The sequence below is a fragment of the Necator americanus genome, chromosome V (assembly GCF_031761385.1).
Source record: "Necator americanus strain Aroian chromosome V, whole genome shotgun sequence".
Taxonomy (NCBI): Eukaryota; Metazoa; Nematoda; class Chromadorea; order Rhabditida; family Ancylostomatidae; genus Necator; species Necator americanus.
This window is the reverse complement of record NC_087375.1, coordinates 8,736,430-8,756,541: the sequence shown is the minus strand read 5'-3', so window position 1 is coordinate 8,756,541 and position 20,112 is coordinate 8,736,430. Positions and strand designations below refer to the sequence as shown.

Here is a 20,112-nt window from a genome sequence, read left to right as displayed (position 1 = left end):
AATAATAATAATAATAATAATAATAATAATAATAATAATAATAATAATAATAATAATAATAATAATAATAGTAATAATAATAATAAAAGAAGAAGAACATAAAGCTCTACAAGGTTCAAACTCTACTTCTTATCTTCTAATTATTTATTGAAATAATAATTTATTTTCTATAATAATTTATTCTTTATTTTCATTTGTTTTATTTTTTGTTTTTCATTTAAATTTTTCTGAATAATTAAGTATGAATTATGTGAAGAGCGAATAAATTGATCTGATTAGAAATCCTACGTCTAATTTGTCTTTTTTAATTTTAATGCTGTCCTAGAATTGTCCTTAATCCACCGTTTTACAGCATTTCACAACCAACCGCATGCATGTCACCGCTACGAGATCCTACTACCGTATCCGCTGCATCACTTTCTCAATCGTTACTGGGTCTAAGGCCATCACCACCACTGAAAGATCTTTCGGGACTTCAACGGAACTATCAACCGGTTCGAAATCACCTCTTTCCGTGGACAGTAGAAATGTTCTAAAGTATTTCCTGACTACCGTATCCTACAGTCTGCACCTCGCTCACAACCGCATGCATCATCGTCGACTGGTGGTAAGAAAGGCGCACAGCCGAGTGCGGACGGTTTCTTCCATTGCCGATTATGCGACAAATGTTTTGAGAAGGTTAAAGTAAGTGATTTTCCTCCTCGTTCTCATCTTGAAATTTGTAGAATTTCTAGAACATATGGAAATTTCCTCTAAATTTCAGTCTTTGAACGCGCATATGAAATCGCATGCGATGAAAGCGCGAGCGGAGGCGGAAGCTAAAGCGCAAGTCGACGCACAACTTGCGGCACAGTCGAATCCAGTAAGTATTGTAAGTTTATTCGCAATCTTCGGTATTCTATAACTTATGATGTGACATCGATTGATCTACCAGTTCAGTTACCTCTGCTGCAGTTCCAGAACGGACATCTGAATATTAGCGGATTGACGTCAACGTTACAAGGTGTCTCCCCGTCATTACCCACCGCTACCAATCACGCAGCGTCAGGACTCAGCTTGCAACAGGTGAGTTTTTTTCCAGAGGAAAAATCCCGAAAATCCACTAATTGAAAAGAACTGCCGAGAAATTTTTTTGCGAAATTTTCCAGTTCATAAATTTCTCTTGTGTATGTCAATTTATCACGATTATAAAGAAAAAAACAAGGTTTATATAAAAAATTATCTCATTATTGAAAATTTTCCATAATAGTGATTAACAATGGATAATGATCATTAAAATTACTTAACAAAATGATTTATAAGTTATCATGATCATAGGCATAAGTAATCTTATACATAAGCGCCTATAAATGATATGATAGTTGCAAAATTTTGAGAAAGAAAAATTATGCAAAGAGGAAAAAATAGAAAGTATAAAAGTAATAATAAACATAGATATCCATGCAAACATCGTCAAGTACAACACCGCTACTAACTTGTGTCCCAAAATCCGTCGCAAACCGTCGGAATTCTTGGAAGTGGCCAAAATTAAATTTTGAAAGTACCATTCGAAAGTAAATGAGCTGCTGATTTCAAATATACTTCGAGAATTTACTTTTGACAAATGTGTGGCCTGAAAACGGGCAAAGTTTCATCAAGCCCCGTTAATTACTTTCCACCTCCAATCCTTCCGTTGGCATATCCCGCGGATACATCTCCATGGAAGGAAGGGGTGTTCATAGGATTTGCTTATTTCTCGAAATTGGACAAAACGCTTATTACATCCGTAATCAAGAGAGTTATTTAGAGCATTTTGCTCCCACATCATATGTTGGTCCGAAATTTCCATTCTCTTAAGAATATTCACGAAAGCCCATCGAAGATTAATAAAACGCCATGCTTTCCAAGCTGTGAAAAATCTCCTCGGAAATTTATCAGCAAACAACTTGTACTTGACAATAGTTCATACTGTAAGCTTCTAGCTTTGAAAATGTCTAGTTTTTCCAGTGTCAAACTTACAACATTACTCTATTTCGTTATTTGGTCCAATTTTTGAACAGCTGTCAACAGCTTCCGTCGGCGACGGATTTTGGGACACAAGTTAGTAGCGGTGTTGTAGTAATCCAAGAAATGAAATAAAGATAAAATAATAATATTAATAATAGTAGTAACAATAATAATAATAAATTAATAATAATAATAATAATGGTTATAATAATAAGGATAAAAAATGATAAAGTCTCTGTCGTAATAATCCACTTGGGATGTTCCAATGTGTTTTACTGCAATTCGTAATCGTTGCGGTTTTCGAACGCGTGTGGCTTCGGACTCGCAGTGAGTTCCATAGGAAAAATTGCCCGGATCATGTGTCTTCGCACTGATCTCCGATCTCTCGAACGAACATCATGAACTTCGCCCATTTATCATAGTGGCGTGCAAGCGGTTTTAGTGGTAGTTTCGCCGCAGCCGCAGGAACAGGCAGAGTATCAGTTTTTCTACGTGTTTCCAGAATAAATCTTCAACTTATTAATAAATCATGTCGTTAGTGTTCCTTTAAGAGGTAATACAGTTCGGTAATCCAAAAAAAAAACATTTGCCGGAATTTTTAAGAATGAAGTTACTCATAGAAGAAGATTATGAGAGTATAGTCGTTGAAATTTAATAGATCCCCGTTTCACCTCAACCTTTAGATGGAAGCGAAAATTAGAAACACAATTTTGAAAGCAGCGTATCACAAAAATGACGTGGTGGAGGATCTCTAAAAAAATGTGGATTTGAAGTTGTAAATTCGGGAAAGGAGCATAGCCCCGCTCCACTCCCTCTAGTCGTCCTGAAAAAACAACGGAGGAACAGCTTTAGTTCCTTTACGAGGCACTCGCCGCATCCACGAACGTGGCAGGTTGCAACTGATTTTGCAAAAAGGAACGACATCGACAGGCAGTTTTCCAGGATGATTAGAAGAAGATGAGCGGAGCGACGCTCGTTTCCGGTTTAAACCACATTCCGAACCCTATGTTTTCCAGGAGTTTCCATACTACATAAACCTTGTGATGAAAGATAAAAAGGTTAAAGTGCCTCGCGTCAATCAATCCGCTCCCACGTTCACTTCAATTCAGAATCATTTCAGGTTCACGAACGTGTAACTGGATTGTACAATGACTTGCGGGGGCTAACCGATGGGTCAAGTCAGTGTTTTATTCTCCCAGACAAGTCTGGTACCAAGTTATCGACCCCGGAGGGATGAGAGGCTTGGTGAGCACTAGAGCAGATTCGAACCTCCGATCGATCGTGAAGGAAGCGGAACCTGTAACCGCTACACTACACCCACCCAAACCTTGTGATATGCTGCTTTTAGTAGATCTCCAGGCTTCGCCTCCACCTTTAGATGGCAGGGAAAATTAGAAACCACAATGTTAATAGGGGAATAGCTGAGAAGAATCCACATCCAGGATGCTTCATTAAAGAGGAGTGATTATGAATAAAGTAAAAGGGAGGCCTAGCCATGTATGTATAGTTTCAATAAGTCGGCGAGAAGGATCACAAAGTTTATGTGGGAACGGTAGATTTGATAATTTCCCGTCGTTTGAAAAGTGTTTGTGGGTAAAGGATTGTTTCGCTGAACGTTCAGGCATGAATGAATGAATGAATGAATGAATGAATGAATGATCATGAATGAACTGGCTAACCCCTTATGTGTACAGTAATATTACAGTATCATAGATCATAGAACAGCTCATAGAGCATTCCTCTTCATTTTTTCCGCTTCTTGCAAAGTTTTTTCGCTGCAAAACCTTTGAAGGGCGAGAAAAAATGTTGCCAGAGAAGAAAAAAAAATAGAAATAATTAAAGTGAAACTTATCAGAGTTTATACTGCTAGTAAATCACCAATCATTATGTATTTGTTTTATTTATTCCGATCAATAGATCAAGATCTTTCTGTGTTTATTTGATGTTTTCCTATTTATATCTAGTCACACTTATTTCTATCGTTTTTTAGGGACTTTCACACAGTTTACTTTCACCGCAAGGGATCAGTTTACCACATCCACGACCGCAACATCCGCTACTATCCCAAGTTCATTCCGCTATTATCCATTAGCCGTTCGTCGCAATTAGCTGAACTATAAATCCAACATTAGGTTAATTTCCCTCCCCATTTATCGAGGTCATGAATTAGGTCACCTAGAAGGGGCGTGGCCTCGCTCCAAAGTGACTCAGTTTATGAATCGGGTGACAGATTTCTATATACGCATAGTATTATCGCTAATTTTCACGCTCCTTCTGTTTTTTTTTCCTCTCAAGATTACAATTTTATCAGCTAGTCATTCAAATCCGTCATATTCTGCTTTGTCATTCCTATATCATCATATTGACCCTTATCCCTCATCCCTATCGTGTTGTTCCATTCTATGAATCCGAAGAAAAACTCGGTAAATCGGTCGGAAATTTTTTTAACAAAGGAACAACACGGTTCTCTCCCAAGTTTTCCCCGAAGCCATACCTCTTCCTCTGGTCAAACTATCGTGTAATTTCCCTTAAGGATTATCGACAACACACGGGTTTCTGCAGAAAGAGTAAATGATTGTAGAGCAATGATTGTAAAGAAAAACCTAGAGAAAATGCTAGAGAGTTCTTCTTCTTTTGTTTTTTTTTTTCTCTTCTTTTTTTCGCCCTCAAATCCTCAATGATTCGCCCCTGTGCCCCGCACCGATGATTGTTCGTTCGCTGTAAGTAGTTTTTTTCATGTTTTGTCTTTGTTTCGTTGTTTTTTTCGTCTTCGTAACATATGTATGCTATATATCTATTATACATGTTTAAATCTATGTGGTTCTTACTACAAAAAATGAGATGGGTTTGTAAATTTATGACAACATGAAGATTCGAGTTTTTTTTTTCTGCTGGGATTATACATCGATGCAAAATTTCTAGAATAATGAAGACGTTATTGAATGCAGCACACCCAGAATTGAAGGTTTTATGATCTCTTTACGAAAACATAACTTTAGGAATGAATATGACGACTATGTACGTGTTCACGCTCAATTCCACCTAATCGACCCGAAAAACGGCCTGGGAAACGGTGTTCCTGTACGAATTTTCCTACGAGGCACTTTATGACGCCATTTCGGTACATGCGCCGGTTCCCAGAGCAGCCTATCCATTGGTTTTAGGCTGATCCAGAAACCTCATTGATTATCGTCCTCTCGTTCGTTCGCAGACGCGGCATATGCAGAGAGGTAGCGTGTTGTAAGGTGCCTCGTAGGAAAATTCGTACACGAAGGCCATTTCTCACGCAGTTTTTGTGGATGATCAGTTGAGCATAGTCACGTTCATATAAAAATATCTACATTTGTGAACCTATCTTTTCATGGACAGATTCCAACGTCATCAATTTCTGAAGTATTTGTGGTATGCTCTCTTTGAATGAAATGGAGTTCTTGTTAGCAGATGGACCAACGTAGACACCCTGAGACTCTTTGGTGCTGAGTTGTAGGCGATTAGAAATCAAATCGACCCTAATTCTTAGCTTGAACTTTGATTTAAACATTAGTGAATTATAAAGAGGGTGCTTTCCGGAAAATCCAACAAGGCTTGCGATCAACGTTGCGGCGCTGATCGATAAATCGATGTAGATGTCCGCCGAATCGATCGATAAGTTCGCTGACAACAATGGCAGGCGCGGTTACAATGTGCATCTAGAAAGGAAAGAGATCATAACGAAAGTGGATCCTGAGAGCTACAGTAGTATTTGATCGTCAGAATCGATTAACATCCACAGTTTTCTAAAGTATCGGACATTTTCCCCCGAAATTTGATTTCATCAGAAACATGTTTGCTGATTTTAATAGAAACTCCAGAAGAAGAAGAAAAAACTTCGAAAAAAAAACATTGTTTCAGACTAATCACTTTAATAACCAATGAAATTTTTGACGATGCTCGTGAAAATCCTTCTTCCACGGGAATTATGTTGCTTGAAATCATTCTGGAATAACATTGGGGACACGCCCAAAAAGTTTGAAATGGCTTCAGGAAGTCCTTACGACAGTGACTATGTGAAATATGCACGATTCTCGTCACTATTGTGGATATGGGTATGGATATGGACAGTAGGACATAAGCAACCCTGTGATGATTCAGCGTTGTCTTTCAAAAACCCACGCAACCCACCGCTTCTCGGGAGAAGCACAGAATGGGTGCCGCTCACACTGCTACGCCGACTGGCGGAGGATGTTGTGTGTCGGTCTTGTACGACTTCTTGCGGTGGTGACGTTTTGGGCCGCGTTACGCACTACGTGGGTCATAAAGCCGCGGTTGCGTTCGCGGGCTGTTTAGTTATGCGATGGGGAGATACCCTCCGTCTTGCCAATACGGGTCTTCCGGAAAAGTCCGCCGCTCTCGGGCGCTGTCTCCAACTCTGGACGGGCGCGGCAGCAATATCCACTGAGTCGAGGTGGATGACCACCGTACTAACGATGCTGGTGGGTCGCCCGGTAAGTCGCCTGGTGGGGTTGCTCCTATATTCACATCATATCATATCATTTTATATTTACATTTATATTTTTCCAAGCCTTAGCAAGAACCTAAGCGCCACCTCTCGCATTGCTGAGGTGTCCATAACGATCTGGCATACATCAAACAGGATCCATTTACGTGTCCCTCATGGGGAGAAGAACTAACAACGGAGAAAATGCATGCATTTCTAGGTATTTTCAGCCATTTAGATCTCCTTTCTGAGCAACCATTCTTTTACAAGTTATAATTTCGAGAATACTTTCTTCGGTTACGGTTCCCCTTCCCAATATCAAACGTCACTATTTTTCCTTGGTATGGACAAGGAACTAAGAACGGATCAAGTGAAATGTTTCAGTTCAACCGTTCATATGGGATTACAGTGCTCGACACGCGCGAAATCACTCACCAACGTTCCAGGAAACGGTCAAGGATACCCCTAATCCAAGTAGTTAATAGGCCGACTTTCGCGGGTACCTCTTGTCCCACACCCCAACGTTCCTAACCACTAACGTCACGCGTCGCGTTCTTTTCTTTTGAGCGGATGGGTCGCCTGATCGGATATATCACGCTCGATTTCACCCTTTCAGACTTTGAAGAAGGTGAACTCGAAGAAATCTCAAGCAGATTTGAAGATTGTAACAACGTCGATGCCGGCAGAACTCAAGGAAACAAGTACCGAATCATCCTCCGAGCCGAGATTCATCGAAAGTCGATCATGGGGAGTATTTCATCTGACTTTGTCGAAACATTTTTTTTTTGAGAGCTTTTTTCTCCTTTGAAAAAAAAACAAAAGAAAATAGATTTTTCTCTGAACATGCTGCGAAAAATTAAACTTCTTCAACTTCCATATCTAAGCATGTCCGGATATCGTTATGTCAAGTGCTAAAAGTAGTAAGTTGGAAACGGAAATTTGAGATTTCCCTTTGAGAAAACCCCGTTTTGAAGAACTAAACAATGCAAAATTACAAAAACGCAGAGGAATTTCCAGAATAACATTGGCGAAGACATTTCCAGAATAAACTATTTATTAGAATAGGTGCATTTACAGTCATCTGACATCCGACAATGAAATATGTATGTGTTTCATTATCACAGTTTAGTGGTATTGTACAATTTTGTACATTTCAACAGATAAGAGTGCTTAAGAAATTTCTCAACCGTAATTTACACGTCACGTTCACGTATAGACGCTATTCTTGGTCATCATAATCGCACTTCATCCGCTTTGAGATCGTCCGTTGAGTATTCGGCGACTTTGTTTGTGGCTTTTTTCTCTTTCGGCATACATGGCAGATAATTTATGAATGGGATCTGAAAATTCATCATTTGGCATGGCTTAAAGGCACCATTCCACAAATCTAAACTGGAGAGGGAAGTTCCGCGGGGAAGCTAAAGATGGGGTTGGAAATTTGGGGGATCCGGAGAGGTTCCGCTCACCTCTCCCTAATCGTCGTAAAAAACGGCGTGGGAACCGCTTAGTTTCCTACGAGGTACGTTAGTACGCTCCTCCTCTATGTATACGCTCTGGTCTCCTTAGCAACCTATTCATAGGTTTCACTTGAATAGGCAGTCGAGGAGAACTCAGTGGCTTCCGACCGCTGCGCGGCTGGATGCGGCGCGTGTACGAAAGTGGTGGCCCGTTGCAAGTGAAATCATCGTGAAAAACGGAGTCTTTCACGCCGTTTCTTTGCTACGATTAGGAAGAGATGAGCGGAACCACCCCGCAATCTACGATCCCGTATAGAGATTGTCCATCGGAAATCCATACCACGTCAGATTCGTGGAGTTATGCCTTTAATAATTTTAAAATGTCAACAAAAAGCAAGTACCTTGTTAAGGACCTTCATTACAAGTGGTGGATAACAGTAGGTGTCGTCATCCATTGCAATTTCATGGATGATGCCACGAGATCGAAGACCTCTCTGCTCTCGAGTTGCGCCTAGATGAAAAAATTGTACTTGCAAGATAAAAATTAGGCAAATTCACAAATTGAAATTCTTGTGAAAGGCCCAGTCCACTGTTGAAAATTTTGGAAAAGAATTTTTGAGTTTTGGAAAGGGAAGAATTTTGGCAGATGAAATTTAATGTAGTTGCTTGGATTGACTAGTTATGTAGTTACCTACCTCCAACGGTATTATCTAAAATACATGCGCACATAGCTCCAATGAACATTTGCAATTGCAGTAAAATGTTACAGATTTGGTCAAACATTTGTAGACCTAAAAAAATGTAGTAGAGTGAATAATAAAAAAAAGTGTTGCACAAAAATGGAAAAAAGAAAAAAATGTGGGAAAAAGAATATTTAATGAGATGGTGGTTTGATGACCGATCACGCTATTGTGACGAATAGAAAAATTATCCTTTGCTTCCCACTACACGAACATTTTGTGGTTGAGTCGAAACGACATGAAGCACCGACAGCTGCCCAAGCGGCTGCGCTCGAAGCGGCGCGGTTTAGCGCAGCGGTTGGGATCGTGCAAGGATCCCGGCTACTGCCACTTATCTCTGTTGTTTACCATGGTCCCACCTAGATTCCAACCGCTGTCTCCAGCGCACCGCTTCGAGCGCAGCCGCTTGCACAACTGTCCGTGCTTCATGTCGTTTTGACCCGACTATATATGAGCATATTTGATCGCTTACCAGTATGAACGGGGTAACGCCTGAAGTGTTCGGGAACGATCATGCCGAACAGCATCGAGAATCCGAGAATTCCCATATTTCGTGACATGGTCATGTCCACCTAGAAATTTTACCCCATAGATAATTCTGTTCCAGTGAAATTTCAAAGAAGAACCTCAAAGCATGAATTATGATGTGCCCAGAGAAACGAATTAAAAATAAATATTGCATTGTAAAGAACTGATGTATTATAACACAAACGAAAGAAACAATGGGAAGCCATAATCTTTGGGGCAATTTTATTTTTAAAAAAATATAGAGGCACTGTTGACTGATTGACCTCATGAGAAGTAAAGGAGAGCAGCAAGCATAGTCGGTTTCCGCCGAATCTGGTGTGAAAGGCAGCGATGCTCATTCAGAAGTGGCGCAGTACGGGGCTGGTAGCATTAGGGCAAAGAAGAGCCAGTCCATCAACTGTTTTTGATCAATGGGACCAATCAATCGTTCGACTCAAAGGCTCATTCATTCACTTTCCTCAATATGAATTCCAGATCAAGCATCACTCTTACTATCGCAAATCGATTTGAATGGACTGCACCAAACTTGGCTGTGCGGTGGTGAGTTCACGGAAATCATCTGGGGATGTCGTGGTGAGAAAATGGGAGCAAAGGAGAACCAATCGCATGTTTTATTACTGAACCGTGAATCAAAAACAACTTATTGGAAAGTCTAGAAAAAACAAAAAAAAAACTTAAATTTAGAAAAATTTATGTCACATGCCCTTTCCCTGGCGATTTTTTTAAACTGAGAAATCCATGGCCAGAGCGACCCACACTCATTCGCACATTGTATTCATTGGGGATTTCTGCTCGAGGATTACCAGCTCATCTGCTTTAAAATGTATTCGGACCAGTCGGGTTTCCAGATTGGTGGCAAGTGACGTGGTGGACAGAGTATCCAGTGGATTAAACGCATCAAAGTTTCAAGTTTTTGAGTTTTTTCCTTCGGTTACCTAATCAGACTCCCATGGATACCGCTACGATAGTACTGTGGCTAGAACAAGTGCTTAATCATGAACTTATAAATCTCGTCTACAGTAACCCTCACTTTACTTTTTTTCTCAGTCAGTTACGTTAAAGACTGCGTAATCCTCTGTCATATAGGATAGAGCTGCTCCCAAAACTTCTCAATGGGCCTCGCAGGCAGATAAAAAAGCATGGATCGAAAAATATTGTGGTAAAGCAGTTATTCTCATACAATTACTTTCTCACTCTCGTTTCAGGTGGAAATCACAGCAAAAAAAAAGTAAAAAGAACGATAAAGACCGATTGAAAAGAATATGCAGATACGAACATGACGAAGATGAATAAACATAAAAATTACGTTAAAATGTCAAAAATAATAACATAAAATAAAAGAAATCAAAAACACAGTACCGTCTGCAGATTCGACACAGCTACACCGACTACCATAGCCATTGAGGATGCTAGAATTCCACCAACTAATGGATCGGGAACAGTGGATAAGATGGCGCCAATCTAAGCATACCACCACTTATCACATGAATAGTATCCCTTACAAAGATTAGCCAAAACCTTCGGAAAAAATACAAAAAGAAAAACCAAAAAAAAATCACCAGTTACGGTCTAAAAAAGAAGATGTACGTCATGATAGTGTTTCACCTGTTCTCACTAGGCGAAAGCCCCTCTTCTTTTCCAGATCCAGGAGTTATTTTGAACTTAGATAACCTAGTAAAACTATGTCAATCATACTCACTTTTGTGCATACTCCTAAAGCGATAAGCAGTACACCAGCGACAACCATTGTCCATCTGGACGCGACCCTAGTGACACCGATTACGCCGATATTCTCTGTGTGTGTTGTCATTCCAACAGCAGGTCCCAGCAAGCCAGATACGAATGAACCCATACCTGAATTGCTGCAATTATATCGAAAAAAGGAAAAGAGACTTGTCACTCCACCGAAGAATGCGCTATGAAGGGCCAACGTTGCTACATAAAACTTGGCCGAAGTTCTAGTGAGAGTCTAGTGAGTGAAGCGCTACACCCCAGCAGTGTATTTTACCGCCGTACTAATTTGTTGTTCCAACTTTCAGTTTCATTTGTGATTGTCTCTCTTAGAACCAACAAATTTTTCTCTTCACTATTTCGAAATGGTATTGGATGTATAGTTAAGCTGGTGAGGACGAATGGACCCCTCTTAGATTGCTATTCATTTCGTACGGTTACGAAGATGCTTCAGAAAATTTCTTCTTGTTTCTGTTTTATTTATTTATTTCTGTATTTATTCATTACGCTCAAAAGGTTATGGCAGTTATGAATAATAACAAATACAGAAAATACAACAAAAGAATAGAATGAGCAGGGATTAGCCCCATGTAGGATTCCACAGCACAAGGATGATTTAGTTAGTAATCAAACGCATCCGAAACTCAACAAGTTAGGCATTAAGATCTGAGGAATTTTTAAAGTGTAGGTAGGCTCTAAACCTTATTGGCATCCACTCACATCGGTCAGCAAGATGTGAATGGATGCCAATAAGGTCAATGCTTACTCTTAATAGAAGTTATAGTTACAGCACCGGTAGCTCGGCAAGCGTTTATACTGGCTCACCCCGCTCAACCAGTGTGTAGAGATGGAAGCACTAGTATTTTAGGTTTGATAAAGAAAAAGTGGAGGAAAATACTAACAATTCGAACCAAAAATTTAAGCGTAAGCCTACACAAATTATCGTAGTTGTTCGATACCTGCTAATAAAGTAGAGAACGGAAAGTGTGATTCAAAGGTATAGATGTTATGTTATGTAGATGTTATGTTTGTTTGTTTTATGGAACGGTCATAGGTATTTTCAAATAAATAAAAAAAATGGCGAATCTACGTCAATATCGTCTTAAAGCCCTTCAAATGTACCATTCGGCTTTATATATAATATTTCACTATAATTCAGTTTAAAGGGATCACCCCACGAATCTTGGGTGGTGTGGATTTCAAGTGGAGAGTTTCTTTGCGGGGTTGTGGATTATGGAGAGAAGGGTGATTTCGTCCATTTCTTCCTAATTTCCGTAAAAAACGGCCCGAAAAGTAAAAAACGGCGCGTGGACAAGGCTGGCGCGCTCCAATCGAACTCGTGGAAAACAGCGCGCCGGAACGCTCGAATTCGTATCTTCGCCGTTTTTTACGGAAATTAGTAAGAAATGGACGGAATAACCCTTCTCTCCATAATCTACGACTCCGTATAGGCATAACCCATCTGAAACCCACACCACCCCACCCAGATTCGTGGGGTGATGCCATTAATCGACGCTAATCGTTGCATCTAATCATTGCAGACATCACATCAACTTTTTGCACCGTTCTTTGAAACAAGCTATTTGCTCACTTTTTTCTTAGCGACCTTTTAGAGGTTGCGTGCAATGCACTTATGTTGTTATCTTTTGCAGAACGGCTCGGCGCTCACTAAAAAGGACAAATTTTTACTGTCTAGCAAAGAACCTATCACGATGCACCACTTCTCCCCATATTATGATTGTCTGTGGAATATTCGTAATCAAGCGATAGTCGGAGCCGGTGCTTCCACCCCCTTCAGTTTTGGACGGATGGCGATAGGATTTCTTCACTTTGGCGAAGGATTCCTCATCATTTGCGCTGCACCCCATGAGTTAGACCCGCTTCACCTGAGGAGGGTCCAGCTCCTTCCTATCGCACCTATGCTCGCAATGTCAATCATAGTTGTTAACCTCATCCTCAGCCTCTAAACGAAAAGAGCTCAGATCAAATCAAGCCAAATTAAACTAGTTACCCTCAGCAAGGATTCCTCGATTGATTGCATGGCTTGGCGGTGCTCTTTCCAACGAGATTCGTGCGGCCGCATGATAGTCCCCAACCGATTCGAACACCGATGTCATTGCCGAGAGCAGAAAAGCAATGAATAGACTCACGTTAAATGAGGGTGGTCCGAATTTTCCTGGAAGTGAATGAAATTGTGCATATCAATAAATTTTTTGTTCGAATCCATAAAGACGCACCTGGATAGGGAACAGCAACCCAGGCAGAGTTTTGAATCGCTTTAACTTTATGTGGAATGTCAACACGTGCTGGACCACCGGCTTCCACAAGGTTGCATACGGTTAGGAATAAACAAAAAGCCCATGAGATCGCGATAGCTATTAAGTACTATAAAAAGTAATTATGGGCGATCTGAAGACAAAGATCACATTTCTTGGTGGCTACGAAGACTTACTGGATATTGTCCAAAAAGGTTAGTCCTGTACCAGTGCAGTTTGCCATATTTGATTCCCGGCAATGGTACAAGTACATCAGCCAAATAGAGGATGGTAATGAATAACGTGATTGCTTGTCTGTAAAATAACGATCATTCTAAGCAATTTCAACTTACTGTTAGTGAGAATTTTAATGTGTGTAAAAAAAAATGTTTAAAAGAAACAACGCGAATCTTTCGTTCAAAGACAACAACAATATTTCCCTCTTTTCTGCATTTTTCTCAAAATATAGCAATTTTTCTTAACATTGCTCTTTATCTACCCATCAAAATAAACTAATAACACCAACATGAGTATTGCCCATGTTCGACTGTCTTGAGTTTGCATATCGTCCGGATGCTTTCTGTAGGGTGATGAGGCGCTTGAGAGGATAAATCACTAATGGCTTTGATTTTTCCAGGCTCTGACGAAGGCGATAGCGCCGAAACGTTAGCCGTTGTTTAATAAAGGCGATCAATCACAATCTTGGCTACAGCTCAGGAAAATCAATTTAAAACTACCAACGTGAGAATTTTCTTCTGTTTTCTTTTCTTTTTCTCTTTTTTCTTCCTTTTTTTCAGAGATTACCATAGTAAACAAAAAAAAGTAATTCTTTTCTCCCATTTATACACCTCAATCAGAAATTTGCTATCTTCATTCAGCATCTCGATTCTAACAAAATTTCCGCTCCCGCGCCGAAAACACACCCTTTAGTCGACCTTGCAGCCGAACCAAACATTTCCTATCCTCTCCCTGTGATACTCAATCCCGAAAGCAATATTCTAACACTTTTTTCAGTTGTTCATAACGTTTCTTATTTAAAACCACTTTTCTTTTATGCAACGATGCAATTTCTTCCCCTTTAGCATCCAAAGTTTAAGATTACGTAAGAAGAAAATCTCAATATTTCCTTCTTTTTCCTTCCATGCACTAAGGTAAATTACAGCAAATTACGCCTGATTGACCACATATAGTTCCCGGACGAAACCACTTACATAACTGCTACCCAATGAAGACTTATTTTGTCCACCATGGTTCCGACTTGCGAAAAAGCCAACAGCAGCATCAACGGCGAAACCTAGGAATGTGAATCTCGTAATAAATGATATAGTAGAGTGAAAACGCCCTAAACCTTAATGTAACTGCGCTTGAACCTCGACCTGAGCCTCACTGTAGTCGCGCAGTGGACCCTGCGGTTTCGATCGAGGTACGATCATCGCTAGCTCCACAAACCGAGTGGATTTAAGAGTGGTTCCATGTCGGTAGGAACTGCTAGCTTCATTGTGCCGCTTCAAGCACAGCCGCTTACGCGACTACACCAAGTTTCAGGTCATTTTATTCCAACTATATCAACAGTAGCCAACATTCAAATTACCGTAAGTGGACCAATGAATTTTGTCAGCACTCCAACAACGCCAGTGAAACCAATCAGCATTGGTATCAACGACGATGCCATAAGGCATCCTTGCATCTGAAATGCATGACTCTTCGAACACTTAGGTAAATAAATATAAAAAATATTAATATGAATAAAATAAATACTTAAATAGAGGAAAAAGAATCGCAAAAAAAAAATCATACAAGAGCTAATCTTCCATAATATTCCTCTTCAGGTACGTGAGTGCTACTATTAACCGAGCACTTGCCCATGAAGACTTGCACGGATGGCACGTAAGCGAATGCTGTGCCTTGAAGTAATGCCAACCTGAAAGATCCTTCTATGTGCATAGTTCTGATTTAAAATTAATTAGGAATGGGCGTGGCTTGCGTTGCACTGTCATATTTTGCTAGTACGTGGCTACGTCTTCAAAATTCTTCTTCATGCAGCAATTCAAAATTTACGTAAAACTTCTCAACATCTCTCAAGAACTCATAAATATCACTTTGTGTTTCATGCTCGGATGTCGAGTTAAAGGCATCACCACACGAATCTAAGGTGGTACGGATTTCAGGTGGAGTATTCGTATATGGGATCGGCCTGGAAGATACGGCTTCGGGCGTTCCGGCGCGCTATTTTCTACAAGGAGTTCGATTGGAGCGCGCCGGCCTTGTGCACACGCCGCATCTTCCGGGCCGTTTTTCTACGGCAATTAGGAAGAAATGGAATCACCCCGTCTCCATAATCTACTATCCCGTATAAGAATACTCCACCTGAAATCCGTACCACCTCAGATTCGTGGGGTGATGCCTTTAAGTGTAACATAACAATACGGGGAAGGAGAAGAAATATCCCGCTTCGCATAATTTATTTTCTTTTCTTTTCTTTTTGACCACAAAATATCCTACTACGAACTTTGAGGAAATAATAATAATAATTTGAGGAAATATTTCTTCTTGGCCAGAGTATTTTCCAACATTTTGTGTTAGATACGACAGAATTTGAGATCCTTGACATAAATCTTTTTTTTTACATAAAATCCTTTAGTGAAATATTCTGGACGAATTCAACGATCGACCGGCTCTTTAAAACATGGCGCCACTACAGCATCCGCATAAAAACGATGAAATATTTCGTGCACTTTCTACAGAACAGAAATTAATCATTATTTACATTGTGTAAAGAAAACAAAAGTTCAGATATCAAGGAAATCGCTCAGATAATCGGAAAAACACCACTCAAAACATGCCTCACCGCATTCCGAACATAGTTTGGATGATCGTCGAGATACCGCTTCCAACGAATGTCGAACTGATCAACTCATTTAGAAGTTTTGCTGAAATGTAAGAAAAAATGAAAGATAACGGTCAGCTCTCGGCACTTTTTACGTTTAAAATAGTTAGAATCTTGCGTTCTCTGGTAAACGCTACAGAAACGCTACAAAGCTCATGATGGTGAAAAAAGAAAAAAGAAAAGAAAAAAGAGCTGCAATTCAGCAACAATCCATTAACTTCTTCAGCTATGACCTGCACCCACATGATTTCCATTTGACTTTACTCGAAATGTTGCTTTTTCTAAGGATTTTTGCTACTGTCTATCTCGTAGCAATAAACTTATGGAACTACTCAAAATCACATGCTAATAAATCACTCAAACGAAAAATTTGAGCTCTGGAACACTGGTGCTCACTTGGTGATTAAAAGGTCAACAGCGTTCACTGTTACAACGGGGATCTTTGAGCGATAGATCCGGCTGATTTCGCAGTATGCTAAGTATATCATGGATTTCCACAGAAAAAAATCCTTCCAAAAAATCTTTTCCTACAAAATCTGTGAGAAAATTATCCAATACATACCACTACTGTTTCCAGCACATAGGCTATCGGTCACCAAAAAAGGTACTGTAAGCAGTGCTGATACACATACCATCACTTGCTGAAATGAACATTTAAAGAAGATAAGATTTTATTTTTAAGAAAAGAAAACGTTGCAAAATTCCCACAGAATAACTAAACCTGAAATCCATATAGCAAGGCGAAAATCGGCTTCGGAGTGTCTCTGGCGCGCAGAAACGGTCGAACGCCGGTCTTTTTCTGATTTAATTCCAAGTCCACAGTCATTCTAAAAATAAAATAATAATGCTTTACTTACATAACATTTTATCTTAATATCTTAAATATGTGAGCTAAACGCCAGTTGAGCGCTCTTTGATTGTAATTTACGATAATGTCGAAGATGATATAAATAGCTGAAGTTCAGCGCTAAAAGCTGGAGAAAAAAAGGAACATATCGGTCAGTTCCACGGCTAAGGATGGGTCCCACATTTGGTAGTAGGGTGAAAACACTCCAGAATGAAATCCAGTTGTGACAGAAACGGAAAAATAACGTAGGATGTGGTGCCAAGGATTTTGAAAGGAAGCGGTAGGCACAACATGTGCGTAAGATGGCGATTTCACAAAGCGCTGATCAATTGCACGGAGGGAACAGCTGACAAAAGAATAGTTACCAAAGAAATAATCATCATTTTTGGTGTGCTACTTTCTTTTTTTCTAACAACAAGCAGTTCAAACTACAAAGAACATTTCTTCAACTCCAACTTCCAAACGTTCCAAAAGTTCTTCGAATTGCAAATCTAAAAATAAAACAAAGATGAAGAATTCAAAAGAAGAAAAGGTAGAAATCCAGTGTACACATACAGTCTACATTTTTCATTTTCAGTATTTTTTCTCACCAATTAGCAATTAATTGAAATTAATTAAATTTTGTATTCCAATTTATGTGAAAAGAAAAACCAAAAAAGTGAAAACCAGAAAAACGAGAGACCTTCAAAATCCTAGATATAATAAAATTGAATTTTTTGTGAAATGGAATGCAAATTCGTGTTTACAAGAGAGTCCAACTAACAAACTCCTTCAGAAGAATTTTTAACATCAATTTGAAGTGCCATATATTCTTTTTAAGAATAGGAAACTAATTTCACTCCTTAAAAACAAGAAATATGAATAAAAACAAAATTAATTGAAGAACAAAAAAGAAACTACATATGTAACTAATCCGTAACGATCGAGTTCTCTTAATTAGTTACTGAGTTCTTTTGCTTGCGTTCGGTTGAAACTGAAAAACGGCTATCATAGCACGTGAATTAGGGGAATAGTTCCAATTAGCTTCAGAGTTAGTGTGAGCAATTCTGAGCAACTCCAGCATTATTTCTAAGAGACTTCAAGAAACCATAAGAAAGTTCAAGTGAAAAAATAAAGTTCGGCGAGTTGAGAACAATAGCAGTGCCTAATGGTGCACTTTTGTTTTGTGAAGAAAAGCAAAGGGGAAACGGAAAAGGAAACGGAAAAAGAAACGGAAAAGAAAAAGGAAAAAGGAAAAAGTTGAAAATATGAAGGCATGGAAAAAACATACAAGAACGAAAGTAGTCAGAAGTTTGTCATTTTTTAGTAAGTAGTCACAAGTCATTTTTGCGCAAAACTACGTACACGCTGTTTGCGAATCTATAATTTCGATTTTAAAAAAAATTCTAAAGTCACAACACAGTGGCTACGGTATAATACCGTAACTGCACTGAAATGTGGTCCACGATACGAGAAACAGTGCCTCAATCGTGTTCTACGTGTCAGATAAATTAAACAAAGTTCTGTAAGGTTTTGAAAGGTACAGTGACGAGAATTTGGTTGCGTTCTCAATATATTAGGAATACAGAAGAACCGTATAGTTCCGAATTAGTTAAAATTCTAACTCAAAGATTTCCAATAAGCAGCTAAAGACGACTTTTCTCACAAACTTTCATCGACGATTTCGAAATCGTTGTTTGTTTGATCGCTGGTTGCTCAAAGGATTCTTCATACCTCACAACAACTCACATCTGCTAACAAGAAATGTAATTTCATAGCTTCCCTGCTCCGTCACATCTTATGTGCGTAGTGTCTGTTCAAGAAAAAAAATCTTTTAAAAAAATTAGATACTTTTGGAAATATGAAAAAATTTTTGGCATGCTCAAAAATTGACGCTATAGAAAAGTGATAAATGGTTTCCGGTTCGCTTCGCTGCTCCAAATTTAGTACATTAGACAACAGTTCTCTCCAAAAACTACTATTTTGAATCGTTCAGCAAGAGTTCCCAATACTTTTTTGTTGAAAGTCGACGTTCTACAATTATCTACAGAATCGGAATAAACACATGCATCATTTACCACGTCTCAGCAAAATGAACGTAAATTCTGAACTCTGCAAATATATTTGAGCACGTATCCAATATTTCAGTCCTTTGTGAGGATAAGTACAATGGAAATGTAAACATTAGGTGCTTATTTTTCCACATTCCTAACCAATATTATTTGATAGATCTGCTGACGCAAATTCATTGCAACACCAATCAGTTCCGGGGCATAGTCGTTTGTTCAACAAACATTTCGAAACGTTAGAACGAGCACATATGGATTTCCACTGGATTATGCAGTTAGCCGGGAGGGGAGGGGGGATTTTCCTTTGAATAGCAACGCATCCAACCCAAGCCCGTTTATCCGCAACAACACGTTTATTTAGTTGAACGAATGATTCTGGGTGACGGACATTGAATGAAAACCTTCCGAAAAACAAGAGGATGACCAGTTACTACTTGTTGTTCCGCATAAATCTGCATATTTTTTTTCTCGTCACCTCAAGTGACGATATGACGTCCATATTTGAGGCAGAACATCAAATCTCTTCAAAAACATACTCTTTTTGAACCAGTTTCTCTTCACTTTTCACGCAAAAATTACTGAACAAAAATGAAAGGAAAAAAACGGCAAAGCAGCAAGAAAATCAAGTAGACAACATGCAAGAAAACAAGTAAACTATTATTAATCAAATCGCGACACGAATAATTAAACTTCATAGGGTGGCATCGCCAAGCGACGCCGTTGACGCTGAAACACAGAGGGCTTTTTCGTTTTTTCGCATATGACGACGATGCTATGTGCTAACGTCGCACATATTGATGTTGATTTTGATGTTTACTACAGCGGTGCATTGATGGATTCTTGATTCTTGTTATTCCTTAGAGATGCATCGACAAGAACGATCATAAATGTGTATTTTTGTCGTCCGCCAATGACAAATGTAGAGCCTTTGACTGGAAGGAAACCGTAGAATTCTGCTCATTTTGCTTCCGTCATTCTCAACCAACTCATGAATGATGCTGGGAAATTTTCGAGTTCAGAACAATGGAATTATGCTTTCCAAAGGATAAATTCAAATCATATTTTATAAGAATTTCAAAGAAAAATGTTCCGAAAGGAGCTACAAGTTGAAGAAAGAACAGAAAATTCTTAAGATGTTCGCGGAACGAACATCGAC

The 20,112-nt window shown here is 39.2% G+C and overlaps 2 protein-coding genes across 7 annotated transcripts in view; one reads left to right on the top strand and one right to left on the bottom strand.

Annotated features, from left to right (window-relative positions):
- RB195_013318 (uncharacterized protein) overlaps nucleotides 1–4,078 on the top strand; it is a gene marked incomplete at both ends in the record, with an annotated part of 105,680 nt that extends 101,602 nt beyond the window's left edge. For 3 of the 5 annotated variants that reach the window (XM_064203076.1, XM_064203079.1, XM_064203073.1), the window contains 5 exons: nucleotides 353–494; nucleotides 565–684; nucleotides 764–871; nucleotides 955–1,065; nucleotides 3,977–4,078. In XM_064203076.1, the coding sequence (XP_064058955.1) occupies nucleotides 353–494; nucleotides 565–684; nucleotides 764–871; nucleotides 955–1,065; nucleotides 3,977–4,078 (583 nt within the window). Of the gene's footprint in view, nucleotides 1–352; nucleotides 495–564; nucleotides 685–763; nucleotides 872–939; nucleotides 1,066–3,976 lie in introns of all 5 variants that reach the window. The other 2 variants (XM_064203077.1, XM_064203078.1) reach the window with 2 other exon arrangements.
- A 3,617-nt stretch (nucleotides 4,079–7,695) lies between these two features.
- Nucleotides 7,696–20,112, bottom strand: part of RB195_013317 (uncharacterized protein) — a gene marked incomplete at both ends in the record, with an annotated part of 42,146 nt that continues 29,729 nt past the window's right edge. The window contains 15 exons of one of the 2 annotated variants that reach the window (XM_064203072.1): nucleotides 7,696–7,803; nucleotides 8,322–8,431; nucleotides 8,616–8,711; nucleotides 9,133–9,232; nucleotides 10,548–10,649; nucleotides 10,888–11,042; nucleotides 12,931–13,095; nucleotides 13,157–13,304; nucleotides 13,372–13,489; nucleotides 14,386–14,468; nucleotides 14,766–14,861; nucleotides 14,972–15,095; nucleotides 16,023–16,104; nucleotides 16,624–16,702; nucleotides 16,783–16,888. In XM_064203072.1, the coding sequence (XP_064058952.1) occupies nucleotides 7,696–7,803; nucleotides 8,322–8,431; nucleotides 8,616–8,711; nucleotides 9,133–9,232; nucleotides 10,548–10,649; nucleotides 10,888–11,042; nucleotides 12,931–13,095; nucleotides 13,157–13,304; nucleotides 13,372–13,489; nucleotides 14,386–14,468; nucleotides 14,766–14,861; nucleotides 14,972–15,095; nucleotides 16,023–16,104; nucleotides 16,624–16,702; nucleotides 16,783–16,888 (1,672 nt within the window). Of the gene's footprint in view, nucleotides 7,804–8,321; nucleotides 8,432–8,615; nucleotides 8,712–9,132; nucleotides 9,233–10,547; nucleotides 10,650–10,887; nucleotides 11,043–12,930; nucleotides 13,096–13,156; nucleotides 13,305–13,371; nucleotides 13,490–14,385; nucleotides 14,469–14,765; nucleotides 14,862–14,971; nucleotides 15,096–16,022; nucleotides 16,105–16,623; nucleotides 16,703–16,782; nucleotides 16,889–20,112 lie in introns of those variants that run through there. The other variant, XM_013441240.2, reaches the window with a different exon arrangement.